This window comes from Nicotiana tomentosiformis, chromosome 7, assembly GCF_000390325.3.
Source record: "Nicotiana tomentosiformis chromosome 7, ASM39032v3, whole genome shotgun sequence".
NCBI classification, from domain to species: Eukaryota; Viridiplantae; Streptophyta; class Magnoliopsida; order Solanales; family Solanaceae; genus Nicotiana; species Nicotiana tomentosiformis.
This window is the reverse complement of record NC_090818.1, coordinates 20,672,368-20,694,542: the sequence shown is the minus strand read 5'-3', so window position 1 is coordinate 20,694,542 and position 22,175 is coordinate 20,672,368. Positions and strand designations below refer to the sequence as shown.

At 35.0% G+C, this 22,175-nt stretch overlaps 2 protein-coding genes across 3 annotated transcripts; one reads left to right on the top strand and one right to left on the bottom strand.

The window, feature by feature from the left end:
- Window positions 1-2,515: 2,515 nt before the first annotated feature.
- LOC104094712 (protein THYLAKOID FORMATION1, chloroplastic) lies at window positions 2,516-9,065 on the top strand. Its single transcript, XM_009600695.4, has 5 exons — window positions 2,516-2,852; window positions 4,731-4,998; window positions 6,659-6,875; window positions 8,240-8,355; window positions 8,704-9,065. The coding sequence occupies exons 1-5, from the start codon at window positions 2,651-2,653 to the stop codon at window positions 8,792-8,794; spliced, it is 894 nt and encodes a 297-aa protein (XP_009598990.1). The 5' UTR covers window positions 2,516-2,650; the 3' UTR covers window positions 8,795-9,065.
- Window positions 7,660-20,557, bottom strand: LOC104094725 (diacylglycerol kinase 5). Of its 2 annotated transcripts, XM_018770208.3 has the most exons (14): window positions 20,193-20,557; window positions 19,556-19,783; window positions 19,273-19,395; window positions 19,029-19,157; window positions 18,615-18,700; window positions 17,598-17,721; window positions 16,483-16,531; window positions 14,168-14,250; window positions 12,281-12,348; window positions 11,382-11,456; window positions 11,082-11,169; window positions 10,580-10,696; window positions 10,069-10,365; window positions 7,660-7,776 (listed from the first exon to the last, which is right to left on the bottom strand). In XM_018770208.3, exons 2-14 carry the CDS (start codon window positions 19,772-19,774, stop codon window positions 7,675-7,677), a joined length of 1,560 nt encoding a protein of 519 aa, XP_018625724.1. In that variant the 5' UTR covers window positions 19,775-19,783; window positions 20,193-20,557; the 3' UTR covers window positions 7,660-7,674. The 2 variants fall into 2 exon arrangements, with proteins under 2 accessions (XP_018625724.1, XP_009599001.1); XM_009600706.4 differs by lacking the exon at window positions 7,660-7,776 and having other exon boundaries at window positions 9,826-10,365.
- Between the last annotated feature and the right edge of the window lie 1,618 nt (window positions 20,558-22,175).

Genomic DNA, 22,175 nt, shown 5'->3' with positions numbered 1-22,175 from the left:
CATGAGGCAAGGGATTACTAACACTTTCAAAACCTAAAATTGATTTTCTCTCTCAAGTGTTAGCCACCATCTCTCTCAAGAACAAAGTTGTTACAACCTCAAGGATTAGATCCAAAGATTGAAGATATCTTAAGTTCTTAGTTTTATTGAGTCTTTATTTTGTTCTTCATTTGTAATCCTACACTACTTTCAAGAAGTATCTTTGTAGGACAGATTTAAACCACTGTTTGGTTTAGTTTCTTGACTAGATCTAGTCAAGATTTGTTGCTTTGTAATAGAGTGTATTACAAAGAGGCTTGCAATATAGTTATTGCAAGTAAGTGAGGGATTAAGAGTTTAATTCCTAAGTTACAATAAGTTGTAATCTAAAGTTGCTTGGTTAGTGAAGTTGAAATCCTACGAGTGTAGGTCGTGGTTTTTAATCCCGTGGGCTGAAAGTTTTTCACGTAAAATATTATTGTGTTATTTACTTACCGGTGTATGTATGTGTTCAGTGGGAACTGATAGGGAACCAGGTTCTCTATAGAGTTTAGTGAACTTTTAGTTTATATCAGGTTTCACTATTTTTATGTATACTTATTTGTTTTGTGAAAGTCGTGAGATACTTTTGAACCCTCCTTTTTGCTCTTTCTCGGCTCCGAATTTTGGATCGAGAATTTAAAGTTTGCACTTCAAAAATCGAATTTCAAGTCTCGAGTCTGATAGTTCTAAACTTAGACTGGAATGTTTGGAGTTTGCTTTTTGAAGTTCAAATTTAGGCTCTAGCAATTTGTATTCAGTTAAACGTTATAAGTATAATTTATGAAAAGGCCAAATACATAAGCGGCCCCTTAAAGTTGGCTCCAACTTTCATTTAGATACTTTAATTAAAATTTGTACCTATTAAGCACTCTAACATAAATGTACTTATTAGACACAAAATGTTGACATGCAAAACAAGTGTTTCTCACTTCCCTAAGGCGCGTGAATTGATACTAGTGTCATATCTTTTCTCTGTTTTGTAAATCATATGAGTATCCTTACTATTTTTTTTACCTGAACCAACGCTACATAAATTCCTTTCCTTCATATTCCACCATATATCCACCATGAACCACCACTAACTGACTCATATTCATCATCTCCCTCTGTTCATCAAGAAACCACAACTCGACTTCAACAACAAAACACACATATACAGCTGCACCAACAGCTTCACCAAACTTGACCACTTTCACACCTCACTGTCACTCAAAGTTTTCATATACACTGAGAAAATTACAATCAACACAGAATCACGCCCCCCTTCAGATTATTTCATTAGATCTAAACATAGGAGTCAAAGGTGTCGTTCGAATTATAGACAAGCCATAAACATACCAACATCGATGTCTGTCAAAAAATTCAAATGCTTCCCCTCTCAATACCATCCATTGAAACTTGAATTTCTCTTAAATTTCAAGGAAAAATAATAAGATCTTGAATTTATCTTCATTAAGAAAGCTTAAATTGTATTAAATTAAAAACCCAAAAAGGAAAAGAAAAGAAATAAATGAGAACCTGAAGAAAATTGAGAAGAGAGTTTGAGGTATCCGCTGTATGAGTTACAATTTAATGCTACTAATAGATATTTGGGGAAAAGATGGTGAAGGAGGGGTAAATGAAAAAAGATGGAACATGTGCGAGGGTACGGAGAAGACAAAGGATTTTTTTTGGGGGGGTGGGGTGGGGGAGGGGGTTGAGAATTTAGTGAAAATATTTTTTTTTTTTTCTAGAGCATGTTCAAATACCACGTGTCTACATATTATTTGTCCCTTTCCACCTCATCCGCAGATGGGTTACACGCACATAATTTTTTTAACTGATTGTGAGTAAGGTGTCTAATAGGTACACTTTGAACTATGTTGTAGTGCTTAATAGGAACGAGTTTTATTTAAAGTATCTAAGTGAAAGTTGAAGCCAACTTTAAAGGGCCGCTTGTGTATTTGGCCTTATGAAAATTAAATATTTTTTAAACAGTGTCCTTAAAATGAATTAATCCTACGTGGTCTCATTTCTATGTACTTCAAGACGTGTTAGAGAAAAAGTTATCCCAACCAAAAATGGTTTTGGAGAGTAATTTAACATATATTTTGTACATCATGCTCATTTATAATTTAAGAAAATGACATTTTTAGATCTATTATATGTAAAAGACAATTTCTCTGATGTGTAAAAATAAATTATAAAAAAAAACTAGGATCATAAAATTAAAAATAAATTTATAAAAAGCCACAAAACCAATTAACCATAATTTAACTACTGAAAACGTGTTTAATTACAGTGCTCAACTGTCATAGCTTAAAATGGTTCTCAACCACAAAGAATAGTACAGCAAATGGATCCGATCAGTTACTGAAGAAAAGCAATAGTAAGGAAAAAAGGAAAAAATCTGAAATGAGAGGTCAGCGTCAATATGGGTCTACGTGTTGCGATCTTATTCGTCTACTTCGTAAATATTAAAAATGAAAAAGAAATATCCTTAAAACATTGGATAAGCCCTCAAATCCAGGCCTCACCCTCCATTTTTCTCCATTCTCCACAGAAAAATACAAATGGAAAACAACTCCATTCTCTAAAGCAACTCACTGTTTGGATTCTCCTCTTCTTTTCTTCTTCTTCTTCTTCACTAATGGCGGCAGTTACTTCGGTATCGTTCTCGGCGATTTCTCAATCCGCCGAAAGGAAATCATCCGTTTCTCCGTCTCGTTATGTTGATACATTTAGGTTCCGTTCCAACGTCTCCTTTGATTGTTTCAATGTTCGATCTTCAAATTCCAGTTTCAGTTCGAATTCTTCCACCTCTCGCTTTGTCGTTCATTGCATGTCCACAGGCAAGTTCTCTTTTATGTCAAGATACATTGCTTCGAATTGGATTGGAAATCGAAAATAAATTAATAAATTATACAGTAGCTTTTTATCATCTACTTTTTTCCTGTTTTAGTTTAGTTACTCAGCAAGTGTGCATAGCTAATTGCATAATTTCGTGCAGGTGTATATTACAATTGATCGACTAATTTATTTCTAGTGTCTATGTTTTTCAGTGCTTAAAATGAACTGCACAGCAGTTGAGTTTGTATTTAGATATAGCGAAATACTTATGTCATTTTAAGTGTTGAGAATATTTAGATATTCACTATATTGTACGAGTACTTTATATCAGTGTTTTAAAAGGCGTTTTCGGGGCGAGGCGCACCAAAAACGCCCCGAGGCTATGGTGTGGGGCGAAAGTCTCAAGAGGCGTACGCCCAGTAATTCGGGGCGTACGCCCGGGCGTTCGGGGCGAGTTTTTTAGTGAGGCGTAAGCCTTACAGATTTTTTCAAATTGAAACAAAATTTGTTGAATAAGTCATTCATATAATACCCAAATTTTTAAAATTCCGCTTAGTAATTACTCAAAAGTTTTAAAAAGGAACTAAAATGTATTAAATTTAAAAGTCAAGACCTTTTTTATTGATCAAAGCCCCAATTCATGGTCTTTCCCAATTCTTTATCTTGCCCGCTAATCTACTAATATCTCTCAAAAGCAATGAATATTCAAATTTTTTTTACAAATACAAAGATAACTCCATTCTCCTTCATATCACCAAGTTCAAAGTTTAAATTGAAGTTTAGTCATCCTTTTTGTTCCTCAATGTAGAAAACTTTATTCTTTTCGATTCAAGTTACTTGAGCTTCTAAGTAGCGTATAATAGATTGTTTTCACTAGTTTTTGTGGGGATGAAGCGCGCGCGCGCGCGCGCGCATATAATAGATTGTTTTGACTAGTTTTTTGTGGGGATGAAGCACATTTATATATATATTTTCACATATTTATAGTTTTCTTTATTTTTATGCAATTTTACTTGTTTATAAATATTTACTGTAATTATATTATTTTATAAAATATTAAAAATTAAATACCTATGGGGCTTACGTCCCGTGCCTCGGGGCTTACGCCTCGCGGAGGCATATGTAAAACGCCTCGCCTTACGCCCACACCTTTTAAAACACTGCTTTTATATGACACTAGATATTCCAAAATGTTTTACACTATACCATTTCTATACAACTTTTAGATTTTCACGAATTCAATTTCATTAAACTAATTCCTAACAGAAACTTTTGGTGTGACCTTTTCTAGATCAAAGTTACTTTTTAACCATTAATTTAATATTTTTTTTCAATTATCAATACTATAATTACATTTTGTTAGCTTCCTAAATAGTTAAGCAGATGTTTTTTGTATATATACACCTTTCGTAATGAAGTACCAGCTTGCCAATGCAGTGACCACAAAATGACCTTAGCTTTTCTGAAAAAACCTGTCAACTATAATACATAAGTCAAGTGAACATATAGGATTCCTGTTCATTCTAATAGCATCATATAAAATGAATCAGTGCGAGCTATTTCTTCTTAATGAAGATTGAATTAACTTATCAAAGGAAAAAACATGGAATTGAACTAACAGAAATAGTGATCAGTGAGCATTGATATAGTGGACCCCAACTTGTTTGGGACCGAGGCCTAGTTGTTGTTGTTGTATTGAAGTAACAGAGGAAATGAAGCCCTCTCTGGTTTAATTTATCTCTCTGCATTGTTGCAACTATTTTTATTTTCTGCATCTTGTCTATTTTCTTTCTGTTTACTTATTCTGTTTTATTTTAGTGCGCTGCAAATGTTTATTTTATGAGGCAATAATGCAGCGCATTATATTGTATTGTTTCCAGATTTGCCCACTGTGGCCGAGACTAAAATGAATTTCTTGAAGGCTTATAAGCGTCCAATTCCGACTGTCTACAACACAGTGTTACAAGAGCTAATTGTGCTACAACATTTGATAAAGTACAAGAAATCCTACCGATATGATCCCGTGTTTGCGCTTGGTTTCGTCACTGTCTATGATCAACTTATGGAAGGCTACCCAAGTGAAGAGGATCGTGATGCCATCTTCAAAGCATATATAGAGGCGCTCAATGAGGATCCTGTGCAATACAGGCATGTTTAATCCATCTCTTGCCAATTTCAGTTGCTTTTACTCACTTTTCTGTGTAAAGGCACACAAATAATCATTTATATGTGATAGCATTGAAGATATATCTTCCTTTCAGTAAGGTAATCGTTGATAAAGTATATATTTAATTACCATTAAGAGTTTCTTGGAGGGTGGAACCAAAATCCAAGATGAATAGGCTTAGCTGTATTATGGAACTGGAGAAATGCAGGTGTTTGGTTTCCCAATGAGTGAAAGCACTATTCAGAACAGAGAATTAGCTGCAGAACCCTTGATCAACTCTCACTTACTAAGATATAGTTACTGTTATACTCAATCTGCCAACATCTTCCTTTGCTTACGAAGAGGAATCCATTAACGAATAGAATAAAGCAGCCGTATTCTGAAGTGGATATTTCTATCATAGATTTTTATCCAGACATTACATTGGAATTTTGCATGAGATTGATCAATTCAAATTATACATGTCTTCACTTGTAGAGTGTCATGATCCAATTTAGGGCCATGACTGGCATCCAGTAGGCTCTTCCTACCAAGTGAACCATCTCGACCTGGCTAAGGTAACTCATGCTTCTTTAGAGAAACTCAAGTTACAACACATTTCAAAATTAAACTTTATACATGCTTAGGAAAATCCAAATGTAGTGCAAATACATCTCAACCTAATATTCATGATTCTCGATCATGATTCCCCCAGATTGCAAGAAGAAAATATTAGATTTTAGAAAAGATTTGAAGCATAAGTATGTCTTTATGTACTAGAAAATAGAATTCCAGGGAGAACCCCTCATCTTCCTCGTGGTGGCCAAAAGTTTCAGTTCTTACCTTTATCTTTGTTAAGAGAATTCAATATTGTTCTACAGTTTGCTCCATGTGCTCCACGACAGGTTAGGGCCATGACCTAGAAACAAGCGTCCTTATTTCATTAAAGAAGCATTATCTAATCTGAATGCACATCTTTGCCTTTGGAATGGTGAAGATGTTTTATTCTAAGAGGTTGAATGTTATGAATTAAACCATATGCCTTTTGAATTGAAGCACATTATGTCTCTAATGCCTTGAACAGGCAACAACAGTAATAATAATGCTCGGAGCAGAAAAAGTCCAAGGACCACAATCTTTAATGATCTGATGTTAAGGCATTAAACTTCCATTCTAATGGAGACAATATACTAATTTTTTATAATAAATGCTCGAGCTTTAAGGTTCTTTGGTGAAAGGCTGATGGTCATTTGAGGTGGCTAAATTATGCTAAAACTAACCAACCAAGAAAATGTGGAAACCATTGCTCATTAACTTGAAACTTAATAATATGGGAAGATTTTCATTTGTCTTTTAGATTTTTTCTGTGCATTACCTTTTAATTATTATGATCATCTATGTAAGAAGGTAATAACTTCTTGCGGATGTTCTTATTTTTCTTAATTACATTTGTAATAGTCTTGAGTAGTTTATGAAATCTGCCCAATTAGCAGAATGGATATTGATTATTCATAAAAGCCGATGACAATAGTTCGGCATTGAGGCGTAATTTGTTGTTATTATTGTTGTAGTTGTTATAATCTTCTGTCTAACATTGAGTAGATTTGGCAAGCTTAATTCTTTCCTTTATAAAGATTTATAACTTTCCCTGTCAGTTTACAGAGCTGATGCACAAAAATTTGAAGAATGGGCTCGTACTCAAAATGCCAATACGCTAGTTGACTTCTCATCCAGAGATGGAGAAGTTGAAAACATTCTGAAAGATATTGCACAGCGAGCTGGAACCAAGAATAGTTTCTGCTACAGTCGACTATTTGCGGTTGGCCTCTTTCGCCTACTTGAGTTGGCAAATGTAACTGATCCGACCATCTTAGAAAAGGTAGATATCATAACTTTCTTCATATTAGATTTTGTATTTTACAAGAACTTCTTCCTGCTCATATCTGTTTACTTTAATTACTTAAATCATCTAGAAACACCAGAAGCACTCAGGCTTCTGTGAACCTGTACAACAACAACAACAACATACCCAGTATTATCCCACTCTGCGGGATCTGGGGAGGGTAGTGTGTACGCAGACCTTACCCCTACCTTGTGAGGATAGAGAGACTGTTTCCAATAGACACTCGGCTCAGGAAAGCATAAGCACCACATTAATGAAAATATAGACAAGAAGGGACAGCACCAAAAGCCATATAAAATCAGAATAAAGACAACAAGATAGTAAGGTGATCAACAATGAAAGAAAACAACGATTAGTCATAAAAACCTATTACCAACAGAAAGCGAGACTCTATACTTTATTAGATACAATTTCCGTCCTTGTCTTCTCATTCATGTTTGGGTGCTAGACTCTATACTTTATTAGAGCCAGATTTAGAAAACCTACATTATCATTCTGCCTTATATCAAACAGAGCAAAGGAAATGAATAGAAACCAGTCAGAGAATTGGAGAGAAGTCTTGGGAAAAAGAAGGATCATTTCCTCACTCATTTCTCGTCCTGGCTACACCTTCTACCTTGCCTCAAATTAGACATGTCCAGGCCTCTGATTTAGCATTTCTTGATTGTTAGATAATGATCTTCACGAACAGTTACATCCATCACTAAAGAGGAAAAAGAAAAAGAAAACAAAGAAAAGCTCAAATCTTTTTTCTCATCTTCCACATTATCCTCCATTAAAGATGAAATTCAAGGTCTCTCTGAACGAAAGCAAGCAATTTCCTTAATAGCCCCCATAGTCTAGGCTTCCTCCCATGAGACTGATAATTTTTTTTAACCTGCGGGAGAAAGTAAAAGGTTTCAGTTAACCCTCAATATGTAACAAAAATGAGATTTCCCTGATCTTTGTTGATTATACCACAACTGCTTTTCTTTCCTTCATGAATATGCTGTACGACACGAATGCTAATATGAAAGCTCTCCTTTAGTTTGAGTTCCTTGTTATACTCTTCGTATTAAGCTCTTTAGGGTATTTTTCAAGAGATTCGTGCTAGTAAGCAAAAAAGAAGAAAACAATTGAAACTTAAGAAAATCTTGAGTCAAAAGAAGAAAAAGAAAAGAAAAAGTCACTTGTTTGGAATGATGGAATAATAATAGACTTGCTTATGATAGGAGTAACTAGCGTAGCAGGTTCATTGAATGTGCACATAGAGTCGAATCCCCTTTTAGATGTTTATGTTCATGAAACTGCAACGGACTTGGAGGTGAACATATTGTTGACTTGTGAAATTGGCATGGCAGCTTTGTGCTTCACTGAATACAGACAAGAAAAGTGTGGATAGGGACCTTGATGTTTATCGCAATTTGCTCTCCAAGCTGGTTCAGGCTAAAGAGCTGTTGAAGGAATACGTGGAAAGGTTAGAGTTTCTTTCTTGGTTTGACACTCATTCGTATCCTTTCTCTAGCTGTTTTCTGAAAAATATTAAGCTGCTTTCTTCTCTTGCATGCTTCTTGGATGAGCTCTAACGAAGTTTTATTATAATCTGCTTGAAATCCATTATTATTCTCTTATTTTTGCGCTATTTATTCCCCCCCCCCCCCCCCCCCAAAAGAAAAAAAACCACCCCAGGAAGAAAAACCTCTTCTTTCTCTTCATCGTTTACATTCTTCACATGCATTTTGGAATAGTGCAAATATGTTCAATCAAGACATTGACTGGTGAAAATACTCTTATCATTTAATCTCAAATTTACAATGTTGTTTAGGGAGAAGAAGAAAAGAGGAGAAAGGGAATCTCAGAAGGCCAATGAGGCTGTCACAAAATGCTTGGGAGATTACCAATATGCTGGGAGGTAAGGCAAAGATCATTTTGTCCTCCTGCTTGGACCTCATTGACTTGTTTCACTAATGAAACAGTCCATGTATGATAGAGTTCAGTCTCCAAAGCTCAGGCAAGTTATATTAGAAAATCGAAGTTACCTTCAATGTTTTGTTATTACAGCAATTGAGGTATATCCCAATGTTCATTATTTTCTGGTTAAACAGAGTAGCTTTATTGTTGCAAGTATCTCTATTATATTTGTAGATAAGACCTCGAGTAGTGAAAAAAATCAAGATTTGCTCAGCAGTCATGCTTCTCATTTTCTTTGGTTCTGCTTTTGTTTCAGCTATCTATACGTTTTAGTTGGCAAACTAATGTTCGTTGATTATCAGAGTACTGATAAAATCAGATGAACTCTGCTGTAACAATTCACAATGTAGAGATAGCTCTTCAAGTGGGTGCGTATTCATACTTGCAGAAAATTTGTGAAGGTAAAATAGTAATTATATCTGCCACCTTATCCTCGGAGATTAGGGCCTTTACGTATACTTTAGAGAACATCGTCAGTTATTTGATTGCAGATTTTATAGTTCCATTTGTGTTTTTCTAAAGACACGTTCTTAATTAAGTTAGGCAAAATCTTAGATTGGGAGTTAAATTTGTTAGTTGCTTAAGGTATCCACAGTTGTCTTAAATCTTGAAATGTTACAACGTCTACTTCAAAATAATACTCACATTTTTGAGACCGTCCCATTTACAGTGATACAGAAATTTCCCATGGCTGAAATGCCACTAAAATCTGTGGTCACTTACATTTACAAGGTTGGGATTAGTACAGTGCTTTAAGTTTAAACCATATTACTATATACCAAGACTGAAATGCCACTATAATATGTGGTCGTCATACTCCGACTTTAGATTGAGTAGAAGCAAGTATGCCCGAGACACATGCTCCATTCAAACTTGCATCTTTGAATGACATTCCCGATCTGTCACTTTTGGTAGAGAATGCAAGTTTAAAAGTCATAATGCTCGGCTTAAAGAAATTGGCATATAAGGCTAGATGGATCATTTCGAGCGACTCCTTAATCATACACTAAAGTCGTTAAAGTTGCTCCTTTACACCACAAATTGGTCAGGAAATTTTCTATCAAAACCTCTAAAATATGAATGTCGTTTAAAATCCGACATGGCGCATCTCCTATACAGCAAAAGGAATACATCCTCGTCTCCTATACAGCAAATGGAATATAGAGCTAGCTGAAAACAAAGAGGAATTATGAAATTAACTGAGACGAGAAACATCGACCTCATCTGGAATTTTGAAAGTGTCTGCTGCCCCAAATTTCCTCCTTCCTTCATCGACCGAGTTTTCGTCATCACTATCATCATCGTCAGCTTCATGATTGAAATGACTTGAGGGATCGTGTATACTTTTGGCTCTGCAGTCATGAGTAGCAAGCATCTTAACCTGGCCAAGATGAGAAATTTCTACCACAACGGTGTCATCATCTTCAGGTAGGGGTTGCTTCCAGGGTTCCCCATCTATCCTCATAAATGTATGGTCAGCTGCACCCTTGTGAAACTCAAATCGGATTCTATGTGCCTACAAATAGGAGCAGCTCAGTTTTTAGGATGAATAATAAGTTGTTGGATTACTCTATCAGCTCAATTTTTTTAAGTCCTGTCTTGCTATATAAATATTTTCATTTAACAATCTTGAACCAAAAACATTTGATCACTAGTAGTATCACAACTTCTCATCGGTCGGCATACAATATTCACGCAAATATTTGTAATAACCATAATTTATTCCTAACCTGGGCAAGACGAGTCCCATGTCCTTTTGGAGCAAGAAGGACTAATCCGTGCCAAGCATCTCTGAATCCAACAACCTCAAGAAGGCCATCGTCTACAAATGGAGGAGTCAAGTCCCTCTGTCCAATGAAGAAATATATGCACGTCAATATAACTAAAAAAGTATTAAAAAACTTCAAGAAATAAATAATGGTAAAAATTTATCCACGTCCGGTGTTTATGTCAAACCAGTAATAACATGATGTGTCTTCCGCATAATCTTTTATCACCTAACTATGATTAGTTAATATGGATTTTCACCTCAATCATTACTTAACCATGAGAAAGTACATTGATTTGGTGTAAACACCGGATGCCGGTAGATAACCCCCACCCGTCTCCCGCCCCCCTCAACCCCTAAACGAATACCGAATGCGAAGAGAAGAAATAAACTAAAGACAAAAACAGTCAAGGAAACAGAAAAAGGGGCAGATTGGTGGAATTATTTTTTTTGGAATAACATACATATCGGCGTTTGTTGCTATTCGGTGTTCCCCAAGGATTTAGTCCACCGGAAAAGCTAGGCAAGTTGAGGCATACGATTGACCTGACACTGGACAACAAAGAAAGAACAGTTACAACTCGTAAACTCATCAGTAGGTTGTTCGTCGGGAACCAACTTCATTAAGCATGATAAAAGCAGTAATGCAACCACAAATAGGTTACAGCAAAACAGCCAAAATATTCTATTTTGAAGAATAAAGCAGAAAAGTAAATTGTCAAGTCGTCATTTAAGGTTCCTATACTACAAGTAACTAATACTACCTGTGAGGGATGTGAAGGTCTTGCCATTCACCCTGCTTTCTCATTATCTTAACCTTAGTCAGTTGAGCTATGTTCCTACAGTAAACCAAAATTAGCAGCTAACGGAAATCAGTAAATTGTCATAGTTGTACCATCATAAGAGATGATAGTGAAATATTCAATCCAGAAGTAATTAACTTGAACCGTCTTATGACACAAATTATAAACGGGAAAAATACTGGTAGGAAACTAATGACAGGTGCACAATTTAGTAGTTATCTCATTCTATCCCCAAGTTATTGTCATGGTTTACCGGGCAAGGGAAATAATGCAAGACTTCAAGTTTTCTGACATTGTCATGTATATAGGAACAATCAACTTGTGTAAATTTAGTATATGAATTGCTAACAGTTAGCTAATCATTATATTGATAAACTACTACTCTACTCTGTTAAAAAAAACATGTTTTTTTGGAAGAAATTACACTATTTTAAGATTGGCCTAAAAAGAAAAGATATTTTTAATCAGAAACGAGGGATATCTCACTAAGTTACCAAGAGCAATCATCAAGTTACAAATTCCTACTTTCCATGTTTCCGACAAAAAGATTCAAGCAAATTTACATGGATATTTAAAGTTAGCGCATAAGAGCAAGGATTTGAATTGATTTTAAATAAAGATTACAACTTACAAGACATGCTTTTGACAATCTGGACGAAATTATAGAAGTGAATATGTCAGTCTCGGGAGTCTAAACTATGATGATTATTCCAATTTTCATTCATCTGTTGAAAAAATAATTAGGTGCTGCGTGCCTCATGCCTTCAAGGAGGTGAAGCTTCCACAAAAAAGAATACAGTTTTTTTTAAAATAAGATTTGGAAGGAGTTATATATACCAAAAACTACACTGCAGACTCACCTCGAAGAACGATGAACGAGAGGGGCAAAAAACCATCCTTGTGTACATCCTAGCTTTAAATATGCACTCTATGGAGCAAGAAAAATTAGCATTAGGCACCCCTTCAAATACTATCTAGTATCTACTCTGAAACAATAGATAATCTCAGGTAAATTGGATCATCTACAGAATTCTAAGAGATGCTGTAACACTACCTCAAGAACAAAAGAGGCAAAATCACTACATTTGACTTAGGATAGAGAAACCATGAATTCTATTTAGTCATTAAATTCCTAGCAAAAAATTTAACATGGTATGATATGGAAATCATAAACTGTTATGTTTTCTCAGGAACCTAACAGTGGCATTTCTCACTTTTCTCCAAGGGTCCTTACCACTGGGATATCCGTCATTTATCTTCAGTACCAGTCATTGCAAATTGCTTTACTGTACATCATTATCATTAGAGCGAGCGAAAGAAGTAGAATGGTAGACTATGTCCTTAATTACGAAACAAAAGGTGAACAAAATTATAACTGGTCAACCTCCAAGAGCCGAAATTTGCCCCATATACTTGAGGCATCAACACAACTATCATTCATGAGAGTTCCATATTAAAGAAATTACTAAATGTAGTTCCCAACCATAATAGTTTTGGTTACTAATTCACTAGATTATCCTTCTGTTTTTTCCTGCTTATGATAAACTCTCAAAGTAAGCAAATGCTCCCTGTAATCATATGCCAATTATTTCTTTAGAGATGCCGAGGATAATCTAGTCACTTAGAAGCCACAGCCATAGAGATACCAACTACCAAGAAATGAAACCTATTACTAATATGGATCTCTAGAAGCATGTACCACCTAAGATAAAGTGGATGACTGGAATTATGACATTAATTCACAGGGAAAGTATTGGGAAAAAAAAGAAGATGAGATTCTGAAGAATAGTTTCCAGAGGCATAATCAATTTAAGAAGGACAAAGTATAATGATGAAATGAAACGACATACCACCAGTAGGCAAAAGCGCCATATATCTTAGTCTTCTCACAGATGTTCCTATATCCTAGTAAGCATACTACCACCTACTTCCTCTGTCAACGTATTTAAGATAAGGAAAAACAAAACCAACTAGGATGGACCTTAATCAGTTTCCTAACCTTTTCTTCCAATCACCCACATTGTAGCAATTAGCATCCAAGCATAGGTACTCAAAATGACTTCAGGACAAGCCCATACTCGTGTATTTTTTGAAACATTAGTCTGGTGGACAAATTTAGAAGTGCTTTAGGCTTCAAGAATAGTTCGAGGGAGATATACATAAACTAACTAAAAATCAATAAGAAGCATTAGACGCTTATCTCAGAAAATAGGGAGGAAATAACACGTTTTGCGTAGTTTTACAAAGATAGCACGTCAATTACTTGGTTTCCGCAGATTGGATACACTAAGTTTTTCAAGAAAAGATGCAATACATGCATATGGTAGTTTTCTTTGATCTATCATATATTCTCATCTTCCTCAACAGCGGAGATCGTAAAGCTGGAGTGCCATTGACTCAAATTTCTATAAGCTAATACCAGTACAAAGTTAACACTAGAAGCTATTTCACTTATAGCCTTCTGTGTTATAGAACATAACCTATTAAGCCTTACAAGATATTATGGACAGAAAATCTTGACCCCTGCGGACAAGAACCCAACCCTAAATCTTCAACTATCTGTTTTGTCAGAGCAGTCATTAATTTGAGAATAAACTTGTTTCTCTTCTAGATAGAAACAAAACAAAAAGGTCCATAAGCATAAGACTAGGAAACATTTACTTCATTGATAATTCGTATGCAAAGATTCAGAGAAATAAACCAAAGAGAAGCAGTATCATCTTTATTTTTGTCATTCACTTTACTACCTGATTGACAAGTTGGTTTTTGAATTTCTCTGGGTTCATTTTTCGCTCTGAGTGAAATGCATAAGATACTTGTGCATCCATCCCTGTTAACAGAGAATTACTGTTAGATGTAGTATTAGATGAATAATAGCACAAGCAAAGAAATAACTTCAGATCATAGTCTTTGTAGGTTTAAGACACATACCCATAGACATTTTGTTTTATGTCTATGGGAATTTTATGTTCCTAGTCATTCTATTATTGTCATTCACGAAAATCAATTACTAATACAGGTCAAATTAATATTGTTTCTAGTAAACATCTATTGAGTCAATTCACCGACCTTTCAAGTTTGCTGTAATTTGAAGGACCTCCTTTCTGTTTTTCTTTTAAAGTATTTATACTATGAAAAGATTCTGGAGGAGTGGCACTTTCTCTAGAATGAAATTTGTCGGCTCAACTTTGATATAAGAATTAAGATGAGGCAAATATGGGTATTTAAAACACCTACCTGGTAAATTAACTCAGAACTAACAGTCAAACTAATAATTGATTTACAGAAGGGGAAAAATGAGAGACCAAACTCAGTATAAGGTTTCTATATCTATCAGTATCAACTATACCTCAATTTTGAACTAGGTGGAGTGGGCTACATGAATCCTCTATTGGTTCCGCTCTACAAGCTCATTTCATTCTAAATTCGTATGTTAAGGCAAATTAGAAGTTTTCTAAAACTAGAGGTTATAAATCCCACGTGCATACCTACTCGGAGCTAATGTAATTGTAACAACAACTAAGCCTTAATCCCAACTATTGAAATTAGCCTATATGAATGCTCTGCTTCCATTGTGTTATGTACTAATTTAAGTCTGCTTGATTCCAAAAGATTGTAGGTCTTCAGAAATAACTTTCCTTCCTGTAATTTCAGGTCTGCCTCATCCTCTTTAGCAATTTTTTCACTCCCCCCCCCCCCCCCCTTAACGCCTTAAATACCAAAGTATTGCATCTATGGACTCAAGCATTTACGATGTACGTAAGACATGGTTAAACTCTCCCACCCAACATTCTTCCATTTTATCTTCCATATAAGCTGTTTCCATCCTCTGGTTGATGTGATCATGTCTAACTTTGTCTAGTTTTGTATGATCTACATTCATCACATCTCAGTATTAGGATACTCATCTTGTAAATATAGTGGACCCAACATCCACTCCCATTAAATTTTGTTGATCTTACACTTAATGAAGGTTTTTAGAAATTTTAAAATTACTGGAAATTTCCCCAACGTTATGATAAATTACATAAGAGGTTATCGTCTGGCATTGAAAGAATTATTACCTTTGATTGAACAAACAATGCATGAGAGAGAGAGAGAGAATTTACATGTAGCAAATTTAAATGTTGAGAACAATCCAAAGACCATTTTCTACCTATGTGGATCATATAAGAAAATATAGTTACGTCTAGTTAATTGATATATTTGATGCAACACATGACAGGAAAACATTTGTCTTGAGAACTCCTTATTCTGTACATTCACATAAGGTAATTCTAGCTTTTGAAGATCTTGAGCTACTCCACGCTAAAGTTTCAAGTAAATGCTATTTAAAGCAATGTGCATCCTCACTTCAGAGGGCTTGTGGTGGAGAATTTAACCATCTCACTTCGCGTACCCATCTTTCTGACACGCTCCTAGGGTATCGTAGCATAATCCCTCTTTTCATCGAAGAACTTATATACATACAAGAGGGATGATTATATTGATTGTGTTAGTTCAAATCTATCTTTCCTTCGGAACCTTGGCAAAGGTTGTTTGCCTAGCCAAGAAGGATACATTCATTCTCTAGCATTATCACTCAAGTCTTGGACTTGATTCTGTGTTGTCTTTGATGTCTGATATTATGGTAATCTAATTCCAAACCAGCTGCAGTACCTAAGCTGTCCTTCACCACATTACCCATTCCATAAATAAGGGGCCCTTACAATAAGTCCCTAGATTAGGTTTGATAAGCGCATTCTTACACTTGTAATTCCAATTTTAAGTCCACTTGTGAACTCCAGAATCGAATAACACGTGTAGGCGGGGGTTAGAGATATAAACATCAGGTATAAAAGAACATTCAGAGGGTTTATTAAAAATCTTGAACTACTCAACTTATTGCCGTGGGTGTTTAGATTATTTTTCTATTTGATATACAGCTGCTCAATCATTTATAAAGGTATTAATTATCCATTCTACCTTATTCTATACGATATTGTTGTACTGGGCTTACAAAAGTGAAGATGTTAAATGACTATATAGAATTTAATTCCAAATCAGAAGAATATGCACTTACCCATGCTGAAGTAATTCCAGAAACCTCCACGGAATGTATGGAAACCTTCCTGTATTTATTAGGTCAAAAAGAGAAAGCAGTTATCCTCTTCATCCGACAGGGTAACACTTTGAAACAGACCAAGCTAAGAAATTTGTAATTCCAAAGCCAGACATTACGCATTCATGTTGATAGAGATGTATGCATGCATACTGATAGACATATACACATGTTCACTTTTTGTTCTTAATCAATGTGAATGCATTTGAAAATGGAAATGCCAAAACGGAAAATCTTATCAGAAAATGCCCCACCCTGGACTTCATATGATTATCCAACTACAAGAAAATACACAAGGAAACTCCACGGTAAAGTAATAAATTTAATGATGCAGAGAAGATACTTGTAAAAGATACTGATTCTTTTACATATGTTTTAGTCTTTTAAATAGCATTCAGATCAGCATGGTAAATTCTCAAATTTTCTTCTCTTGGAAGATTATGCTTGAAAAACTTAATGCAATGAATAACGTCCAAAAATGTCAGATAATACGTACTCCAGATGATTAACAATGATGATATCTCTATTCAACCATATCCGTTTTTCCAATTTGAAGGCGCATACCTTTATATATATGTAAAGTGCTGAAATTCAAATATTATGTCAAAAATGATTGTTTCGCTATTTCTGAGACACTATTCTAGCAACTTTTTACAATTATGGTGATTTTTTAGAACTCTTTTTTTTCAAAGCAAGTAAACTCATGATGTAGAATATTCTTTAAAATCATGTTATTGTTGAAAGTCGAGAGTATCATATACATAATGAATAAATTATTTGAAATGATTACGTTATACTAATTTAGAATCCTTTTCATATCACTTAACTCCTATATAAGATGTAATGACCAATTTCAATTAACAAAACACTTAAAAGTGACACCTAAATCTATCATGGAGCAGGACTTTACACAAGCAGAACCAGGTTTAGTATACTATCAGCAAAGAATATAACACAAAAAAAGAATACAAGTGGCAAGGAACTTATGCAGATATAAGAGATGGAGCTAGTCTACATGAAAGTGTGTGTTCGTCTTAGAGAAGACAAATTTCTTTTAATAGATAAGGAAGTCTTACCACATTCAGTTCATCAGATGGAGAAACCCGGTGAAATGCATGCAAAGAATGAGGCAATTCAAGCGGTGCAATAGGATCACAAGAACCACCTTTTGGTGCTCTCATCCTCATAAGAATGTGCCAACTGCATAAAGCAAATTTCTTAACACCGGTTGGTTGAGAATAAGCAGTCATGATGCGCCAATTTTACTATGAATTTATATTATAATACTAAGAAGTGTGTGCAATCGGAATATGTATGCCATACTAAGAGGGTTGGATAGAACCTTAATAGAAATTTCCAAAAGCTTGAACTTCCTATAGTTTTGGAAGAGGTTATTATGGTTGTGTACAATAAACAAGAAGGCCTTGGACTAATTTACACAAAATATTAATGTTCATGTTAAAGTAAGTAGGTCAATTATCACAAGAAACAGTATTTGTGAAAATGTGTTCGCTTTACCAATATTGGATGCTAAGCACAAAAAATTAAATGTATTTGCATGCTTTGGAACTCTTTTCTTCACTGCAGATAAAATTTTGATCCAATAAAAAATGGAAGATTGCACGTTAAGAGCATGTTATGCTGTTGAAAATCTCTTTAAGTATAACTTAGAGCTTTCACAACTTCACCAACTAAACTATTATATTCCTTGACTAGCTAGAGACCCGAAAATATTTTCCAATTTGCTTGAAATGAAAGATTTCTAAGGAAGATCCAAATGCTATTTTAAAAAAAAGGTTAATCCGGCCCACTTTCGCATTTGTTGATATTTTATTTCTTTACTTTTGATTCAAGAAAAAGATAACAGCATGTAGTGACACTAATGTCTGCATTTGAGTTAACTATTTATTACAAGCTCCCATACTCTATAATGCGAAAAACAAGATATACATTTAAGATAGACGATACAATTCAGCTTGTAACACTGCCAAGAAGTTTGAACAAAGAATTAATACTTGATCATCAAGGGATCAACATTCAACTGAGAATATCACAGACAGACCACAATATCACATACGAACTAACAAGATTACCTGTCCATCTTCATTTCTTTTGCATTCATTACTTGCTTCAAAAATGAGATGACGGAGTTAAGGTCGGTTCCTGGGTTCTTCTTTCCCTGTCAATCACCAAAACTGCACATCACATAAAGTATCTTTCTCAATACTGAAGGCACGCTAATGTATCTCATAGAAGATAAAAGACTTTTGCTCTAGCTACTAACTAAATGAACATGTTTATGAGCAAATCTTTTTTATGCAAGGATTTCATGTTGTTTATAGATAATCTCAACATATTATAAGCAATACTAGGAAACAAATTGCATAGTGAGGCACCAGGCAAGCAAATTGAGAGCTTTTGCACCGCTATATTAACTGCTACAATTTACAGGAAAATATATCCATCAAATATCTAGTGAGTCAACAGTTTCCTCCACAGATCCATACCCAGCCAAAAGCAAATGGAAGGTTATTTCCAGTTCCCAAAGGCACTGTAGCAATTGGTGGAGGCTGAGATAGTTTGAGATCAGATACAACTCCAAGAAGCCAGCCAGCTGTGCCATCTCCACCTGCAACCTAAATATAAAATTCAATGTCAGTACTTTGTGCTGGAAAATAATCATCTAGCCGTCTGGTGAAGTTACGCGAAAATCCTGTTGAATCATGAACCAACTGAAAGAATTCAACTCACAATTATTCTCATTCTCTCTTCAGTTTTGGCAGCAAATTGATCACCACCACTCTTCAGCTTTTCTATATTCAAGTACACTCTACGTAAAACACTATCAGGAGCTTCTTCTCCCAAATCAAAAACCTGAAATGTTAACCAAGAAGTCCAGACTTCAATCAAGTAATAAATCAACTAAACCTCAGTCCCAAACATGTCTATCTGGTCTAAAACATAAACAGACAAAAAAAAAAAAATTGCAGTTATTCCTTTTGCATATTTGAATCAAAGGAAAGAGCTTAAGTACCTGATATTTGTTAAGAAGATGGCGAAATGTACGAAGAAGTTCTCCTCCAAGTTGACCTCCGCTTTTAGAATTAATAAACACTAGCACAGGGCATGTAGGTACATTATCAGGTAAACCTATATGCCTACTCTTATTCGGAGCATCCGGTGCAAGTATGTAGGTAGGAATATAAAAGTCTCTATGTATGTTGTCATTGAGCTCGGACTCAGAATTCGCCATTAACTCTACCTGCAGCGGCATTATTAACAAATAAATTACTCAAAAAATAAGCAAAATACAAAAAAAAAAAAAAAAAAAAAACAGACAAACACATATATGATGAAAATTACTCTGTTCAAAGACCGTAAGAGGATTTTCGACAAATATGTATCGTGCAGAAAACACTGATGAATCCTCATATCGACTAGTCAAATCTGTTCATACATTCACAATTCAAAACATAACCAGTCGTCGACGTTGACATTCACTTTGACTGCGATTCGTACACTTCTATACATAATTCAGTTAGGAAACGACGATCAACAAGGCAAAGAGCTTGACCTCGTTCAATTCGATTAAATTAAACTATAGAAGAAGAAGAAGGCGAAGCAATGTAATTCGAATGAGAATTCAAAGAAATAAGAAAAAGAAGATATACCTGTGAAAGAAAAGTATTTGAATTGTCCTGCGTATGCAAATATTCGGCAGAATCAGAAACAAACTTACGTCAACAGTAAAGGATTTTTCGAAATTCGGATCTATAGAGGTGTATTTATAAAGTAGACGAAGGGGGAGAGCCAAAACGCGTGATGGCGCCGTGTGGGAATGAATTAATTAACGAATTCGTTGAACTTTCTACGGTCACATGGCCTGAGAATTGAGATATACTTACTGATTAGCAGCCGTTAATGGAGTAGGTTAAGGAATGAAAAGGGTAATTAATGACTTTGAAGAGTCTACATGCCGTTCTGTCCTTTTTGCAAGTTGGTTAGTTGGCTGCATTTTGTCATTTTCTACTGCCCTGTTTGTTCCTGATAATAGCTACTCTACACTTTTTGCTCTGTTTAAGGTTTTTCTTGTTTGAAAGGCGCCAAGCGAAGTGCGACTTTGAGACTAATGAGAATATTAAAAGGGTTTTTGAGACTCAACACTCGGAAATCCTCCTGTCCACGTTATCTCGCACCTAATAATGCATTTACCTACTCTTTGTTTCTTCTAACGATTGTGATATTTAAAATAAATTACTAGTGACTATTCACTATTGGATATGTAAATAGTTACTCGTATTCATTATTTCAACTAATCAAGCAATTTATTATTAGCAGGTAAAGGTTAAAGTGAAAATACATACATAATGTTAAATGTGTCTATAAAAGACACGTGGTATATTCACGGGTTAATATGAACCCCGGATGCATATAAAATTTTACCCTATTAGATAGTTATATCCTCCATTAAAAAAAAATACTAAATTTTACCCTATTAGATAGTTATATCCTCCATTAAAAAAAAATACTTACTCACGCTGGGTGTTTACACTATGCCTAATTAAGTTAACTAAAGGAAATAAACTAAGGTCTATTAGGAATTTATTTTAATAAATAAAAATTAGAAAAGAAGCTAGTAAAGTCATAATAACTCTCAGTATTAACCTACAAACTTCTAGGGTTGCCAACTTGCCGTCCCCGCCTGTATCTATATTAGTAGGGGTGTTTGTCGGTCGGTACGGTACGATATTTAGACATTTCGGTTCGATATTTTCGGTATTCGGTTTCTTAAAAAGTAATACCAATATTGTACCTAATTAAATTCGGTATAGTTCGGTTTTTCTCCTTTCGGTTTCGGTTTATTCGGTTTGAATACTAACTAGTGCATAGAGTCAAAGATTGTAATATTCTAAATTAAAGTACTCAAAAGTACAAAACTAAAAAAAAAATTGACAAAAGTTTTGTCCAAAACTAGCAAATATCAACCGAGAGAGAGAAAATTGTACATAAAGAATAAATTTGATCATTAGAAATGTCTCATTGTCTTGTTACTTGCTTAGAGTTAATTGATGAACTTAGAGAATAAAGGAAAGTAAAATTTTAGATTTTTATATTTATGTTATAATTAATAATATGTGTATTGTGTAATATAATATAATATATATTTCGGTACGGTATCGATATTTCGGTATTTTATTTTAAAATACCAAATAACATAGCTAATACCAATATTTTTTAAAACTTAAACCAAATATCATACCGAATACCAAAATATCGAATACCAAATACCAAAATTTTTCGATTTTGGTACGATAATTCGGTATTTACCAAAATATGCACAGCCCTATCTATTAGCATACTTCCTTTATCTTGTGGCTTGGCTAAGGGTGGCATGTGGGTCGGTTAGGACCGGGACCGGCCTAGGACCGCAAGCCCACATGGGCAGTGGGCCTAAACGGTCCTAACCGGATAGGACCGGGACCGTGGGGTGGTGGGCCGGGTAGTGGACCGGTCTCATAGGCGAGGCCCGCGAGACCGGGACCGTTTGGGACCGGGACCGGCTGAGAAGTGGGCCGGTTCAAGCGGTCCTAAACGGTCCTATTCGGGCCCAACGGATAAATTTTTTTAAAAAAAAAAATTGACCGTTTGGCCAT

What these genes read in the sequence shown, in the direction of transcription:
- LOC104094712 (XM_009600695.4), top strand. Translation starts at nt 2,651, where the DNA reads ATGGCGGCAGTTACTTCGGTATCGTTCTCGGCGATTTCTCAATCCGCC. An exon ending in CGTTCATTGCATGTCCACAG is followed by an intron (nt 2,853 to 4,730) that starts GCAAGTTCTCTT and finishes TATTGTTTCCAG; the next exon opens with ATTTGCCCACTGTGGCCGAG. An exon ending in ATCCGACCATCTTAGAAAAG is followed by an intron (nt 6,876 to 8,239) that starts GTAGATATCATA and finishes TTGGCATGGCAG; the next exon opens with CTTTGTGCTTCACTGAATAC.
- LOC104094725 (XM_018770208.3), bottom strand. Translation starts at nt 19,774, where the DNA reads ATGGCGAATTCTGAGTCCGAGCTCAATGACAACATACATAGAGACTTT. An exon ending in TTCCATTTGCTTTTGGCTGG is followed by an intron (nt 18,701 to 19,028) that starts GTATGGATCTGT and finishes GGTGATTGACAG; the next exon opens with GGAAAGAAGAACCCAGGAAC. An exon ending in AAAGAAATGAAGATGGACAG is followed by an intron (nt 17,722 to 18,614) that starts GTAATCTTGTTA and finishes TGCTTTATGCAG; the next exon opens with TTGGCACATTCTTATGAGGA.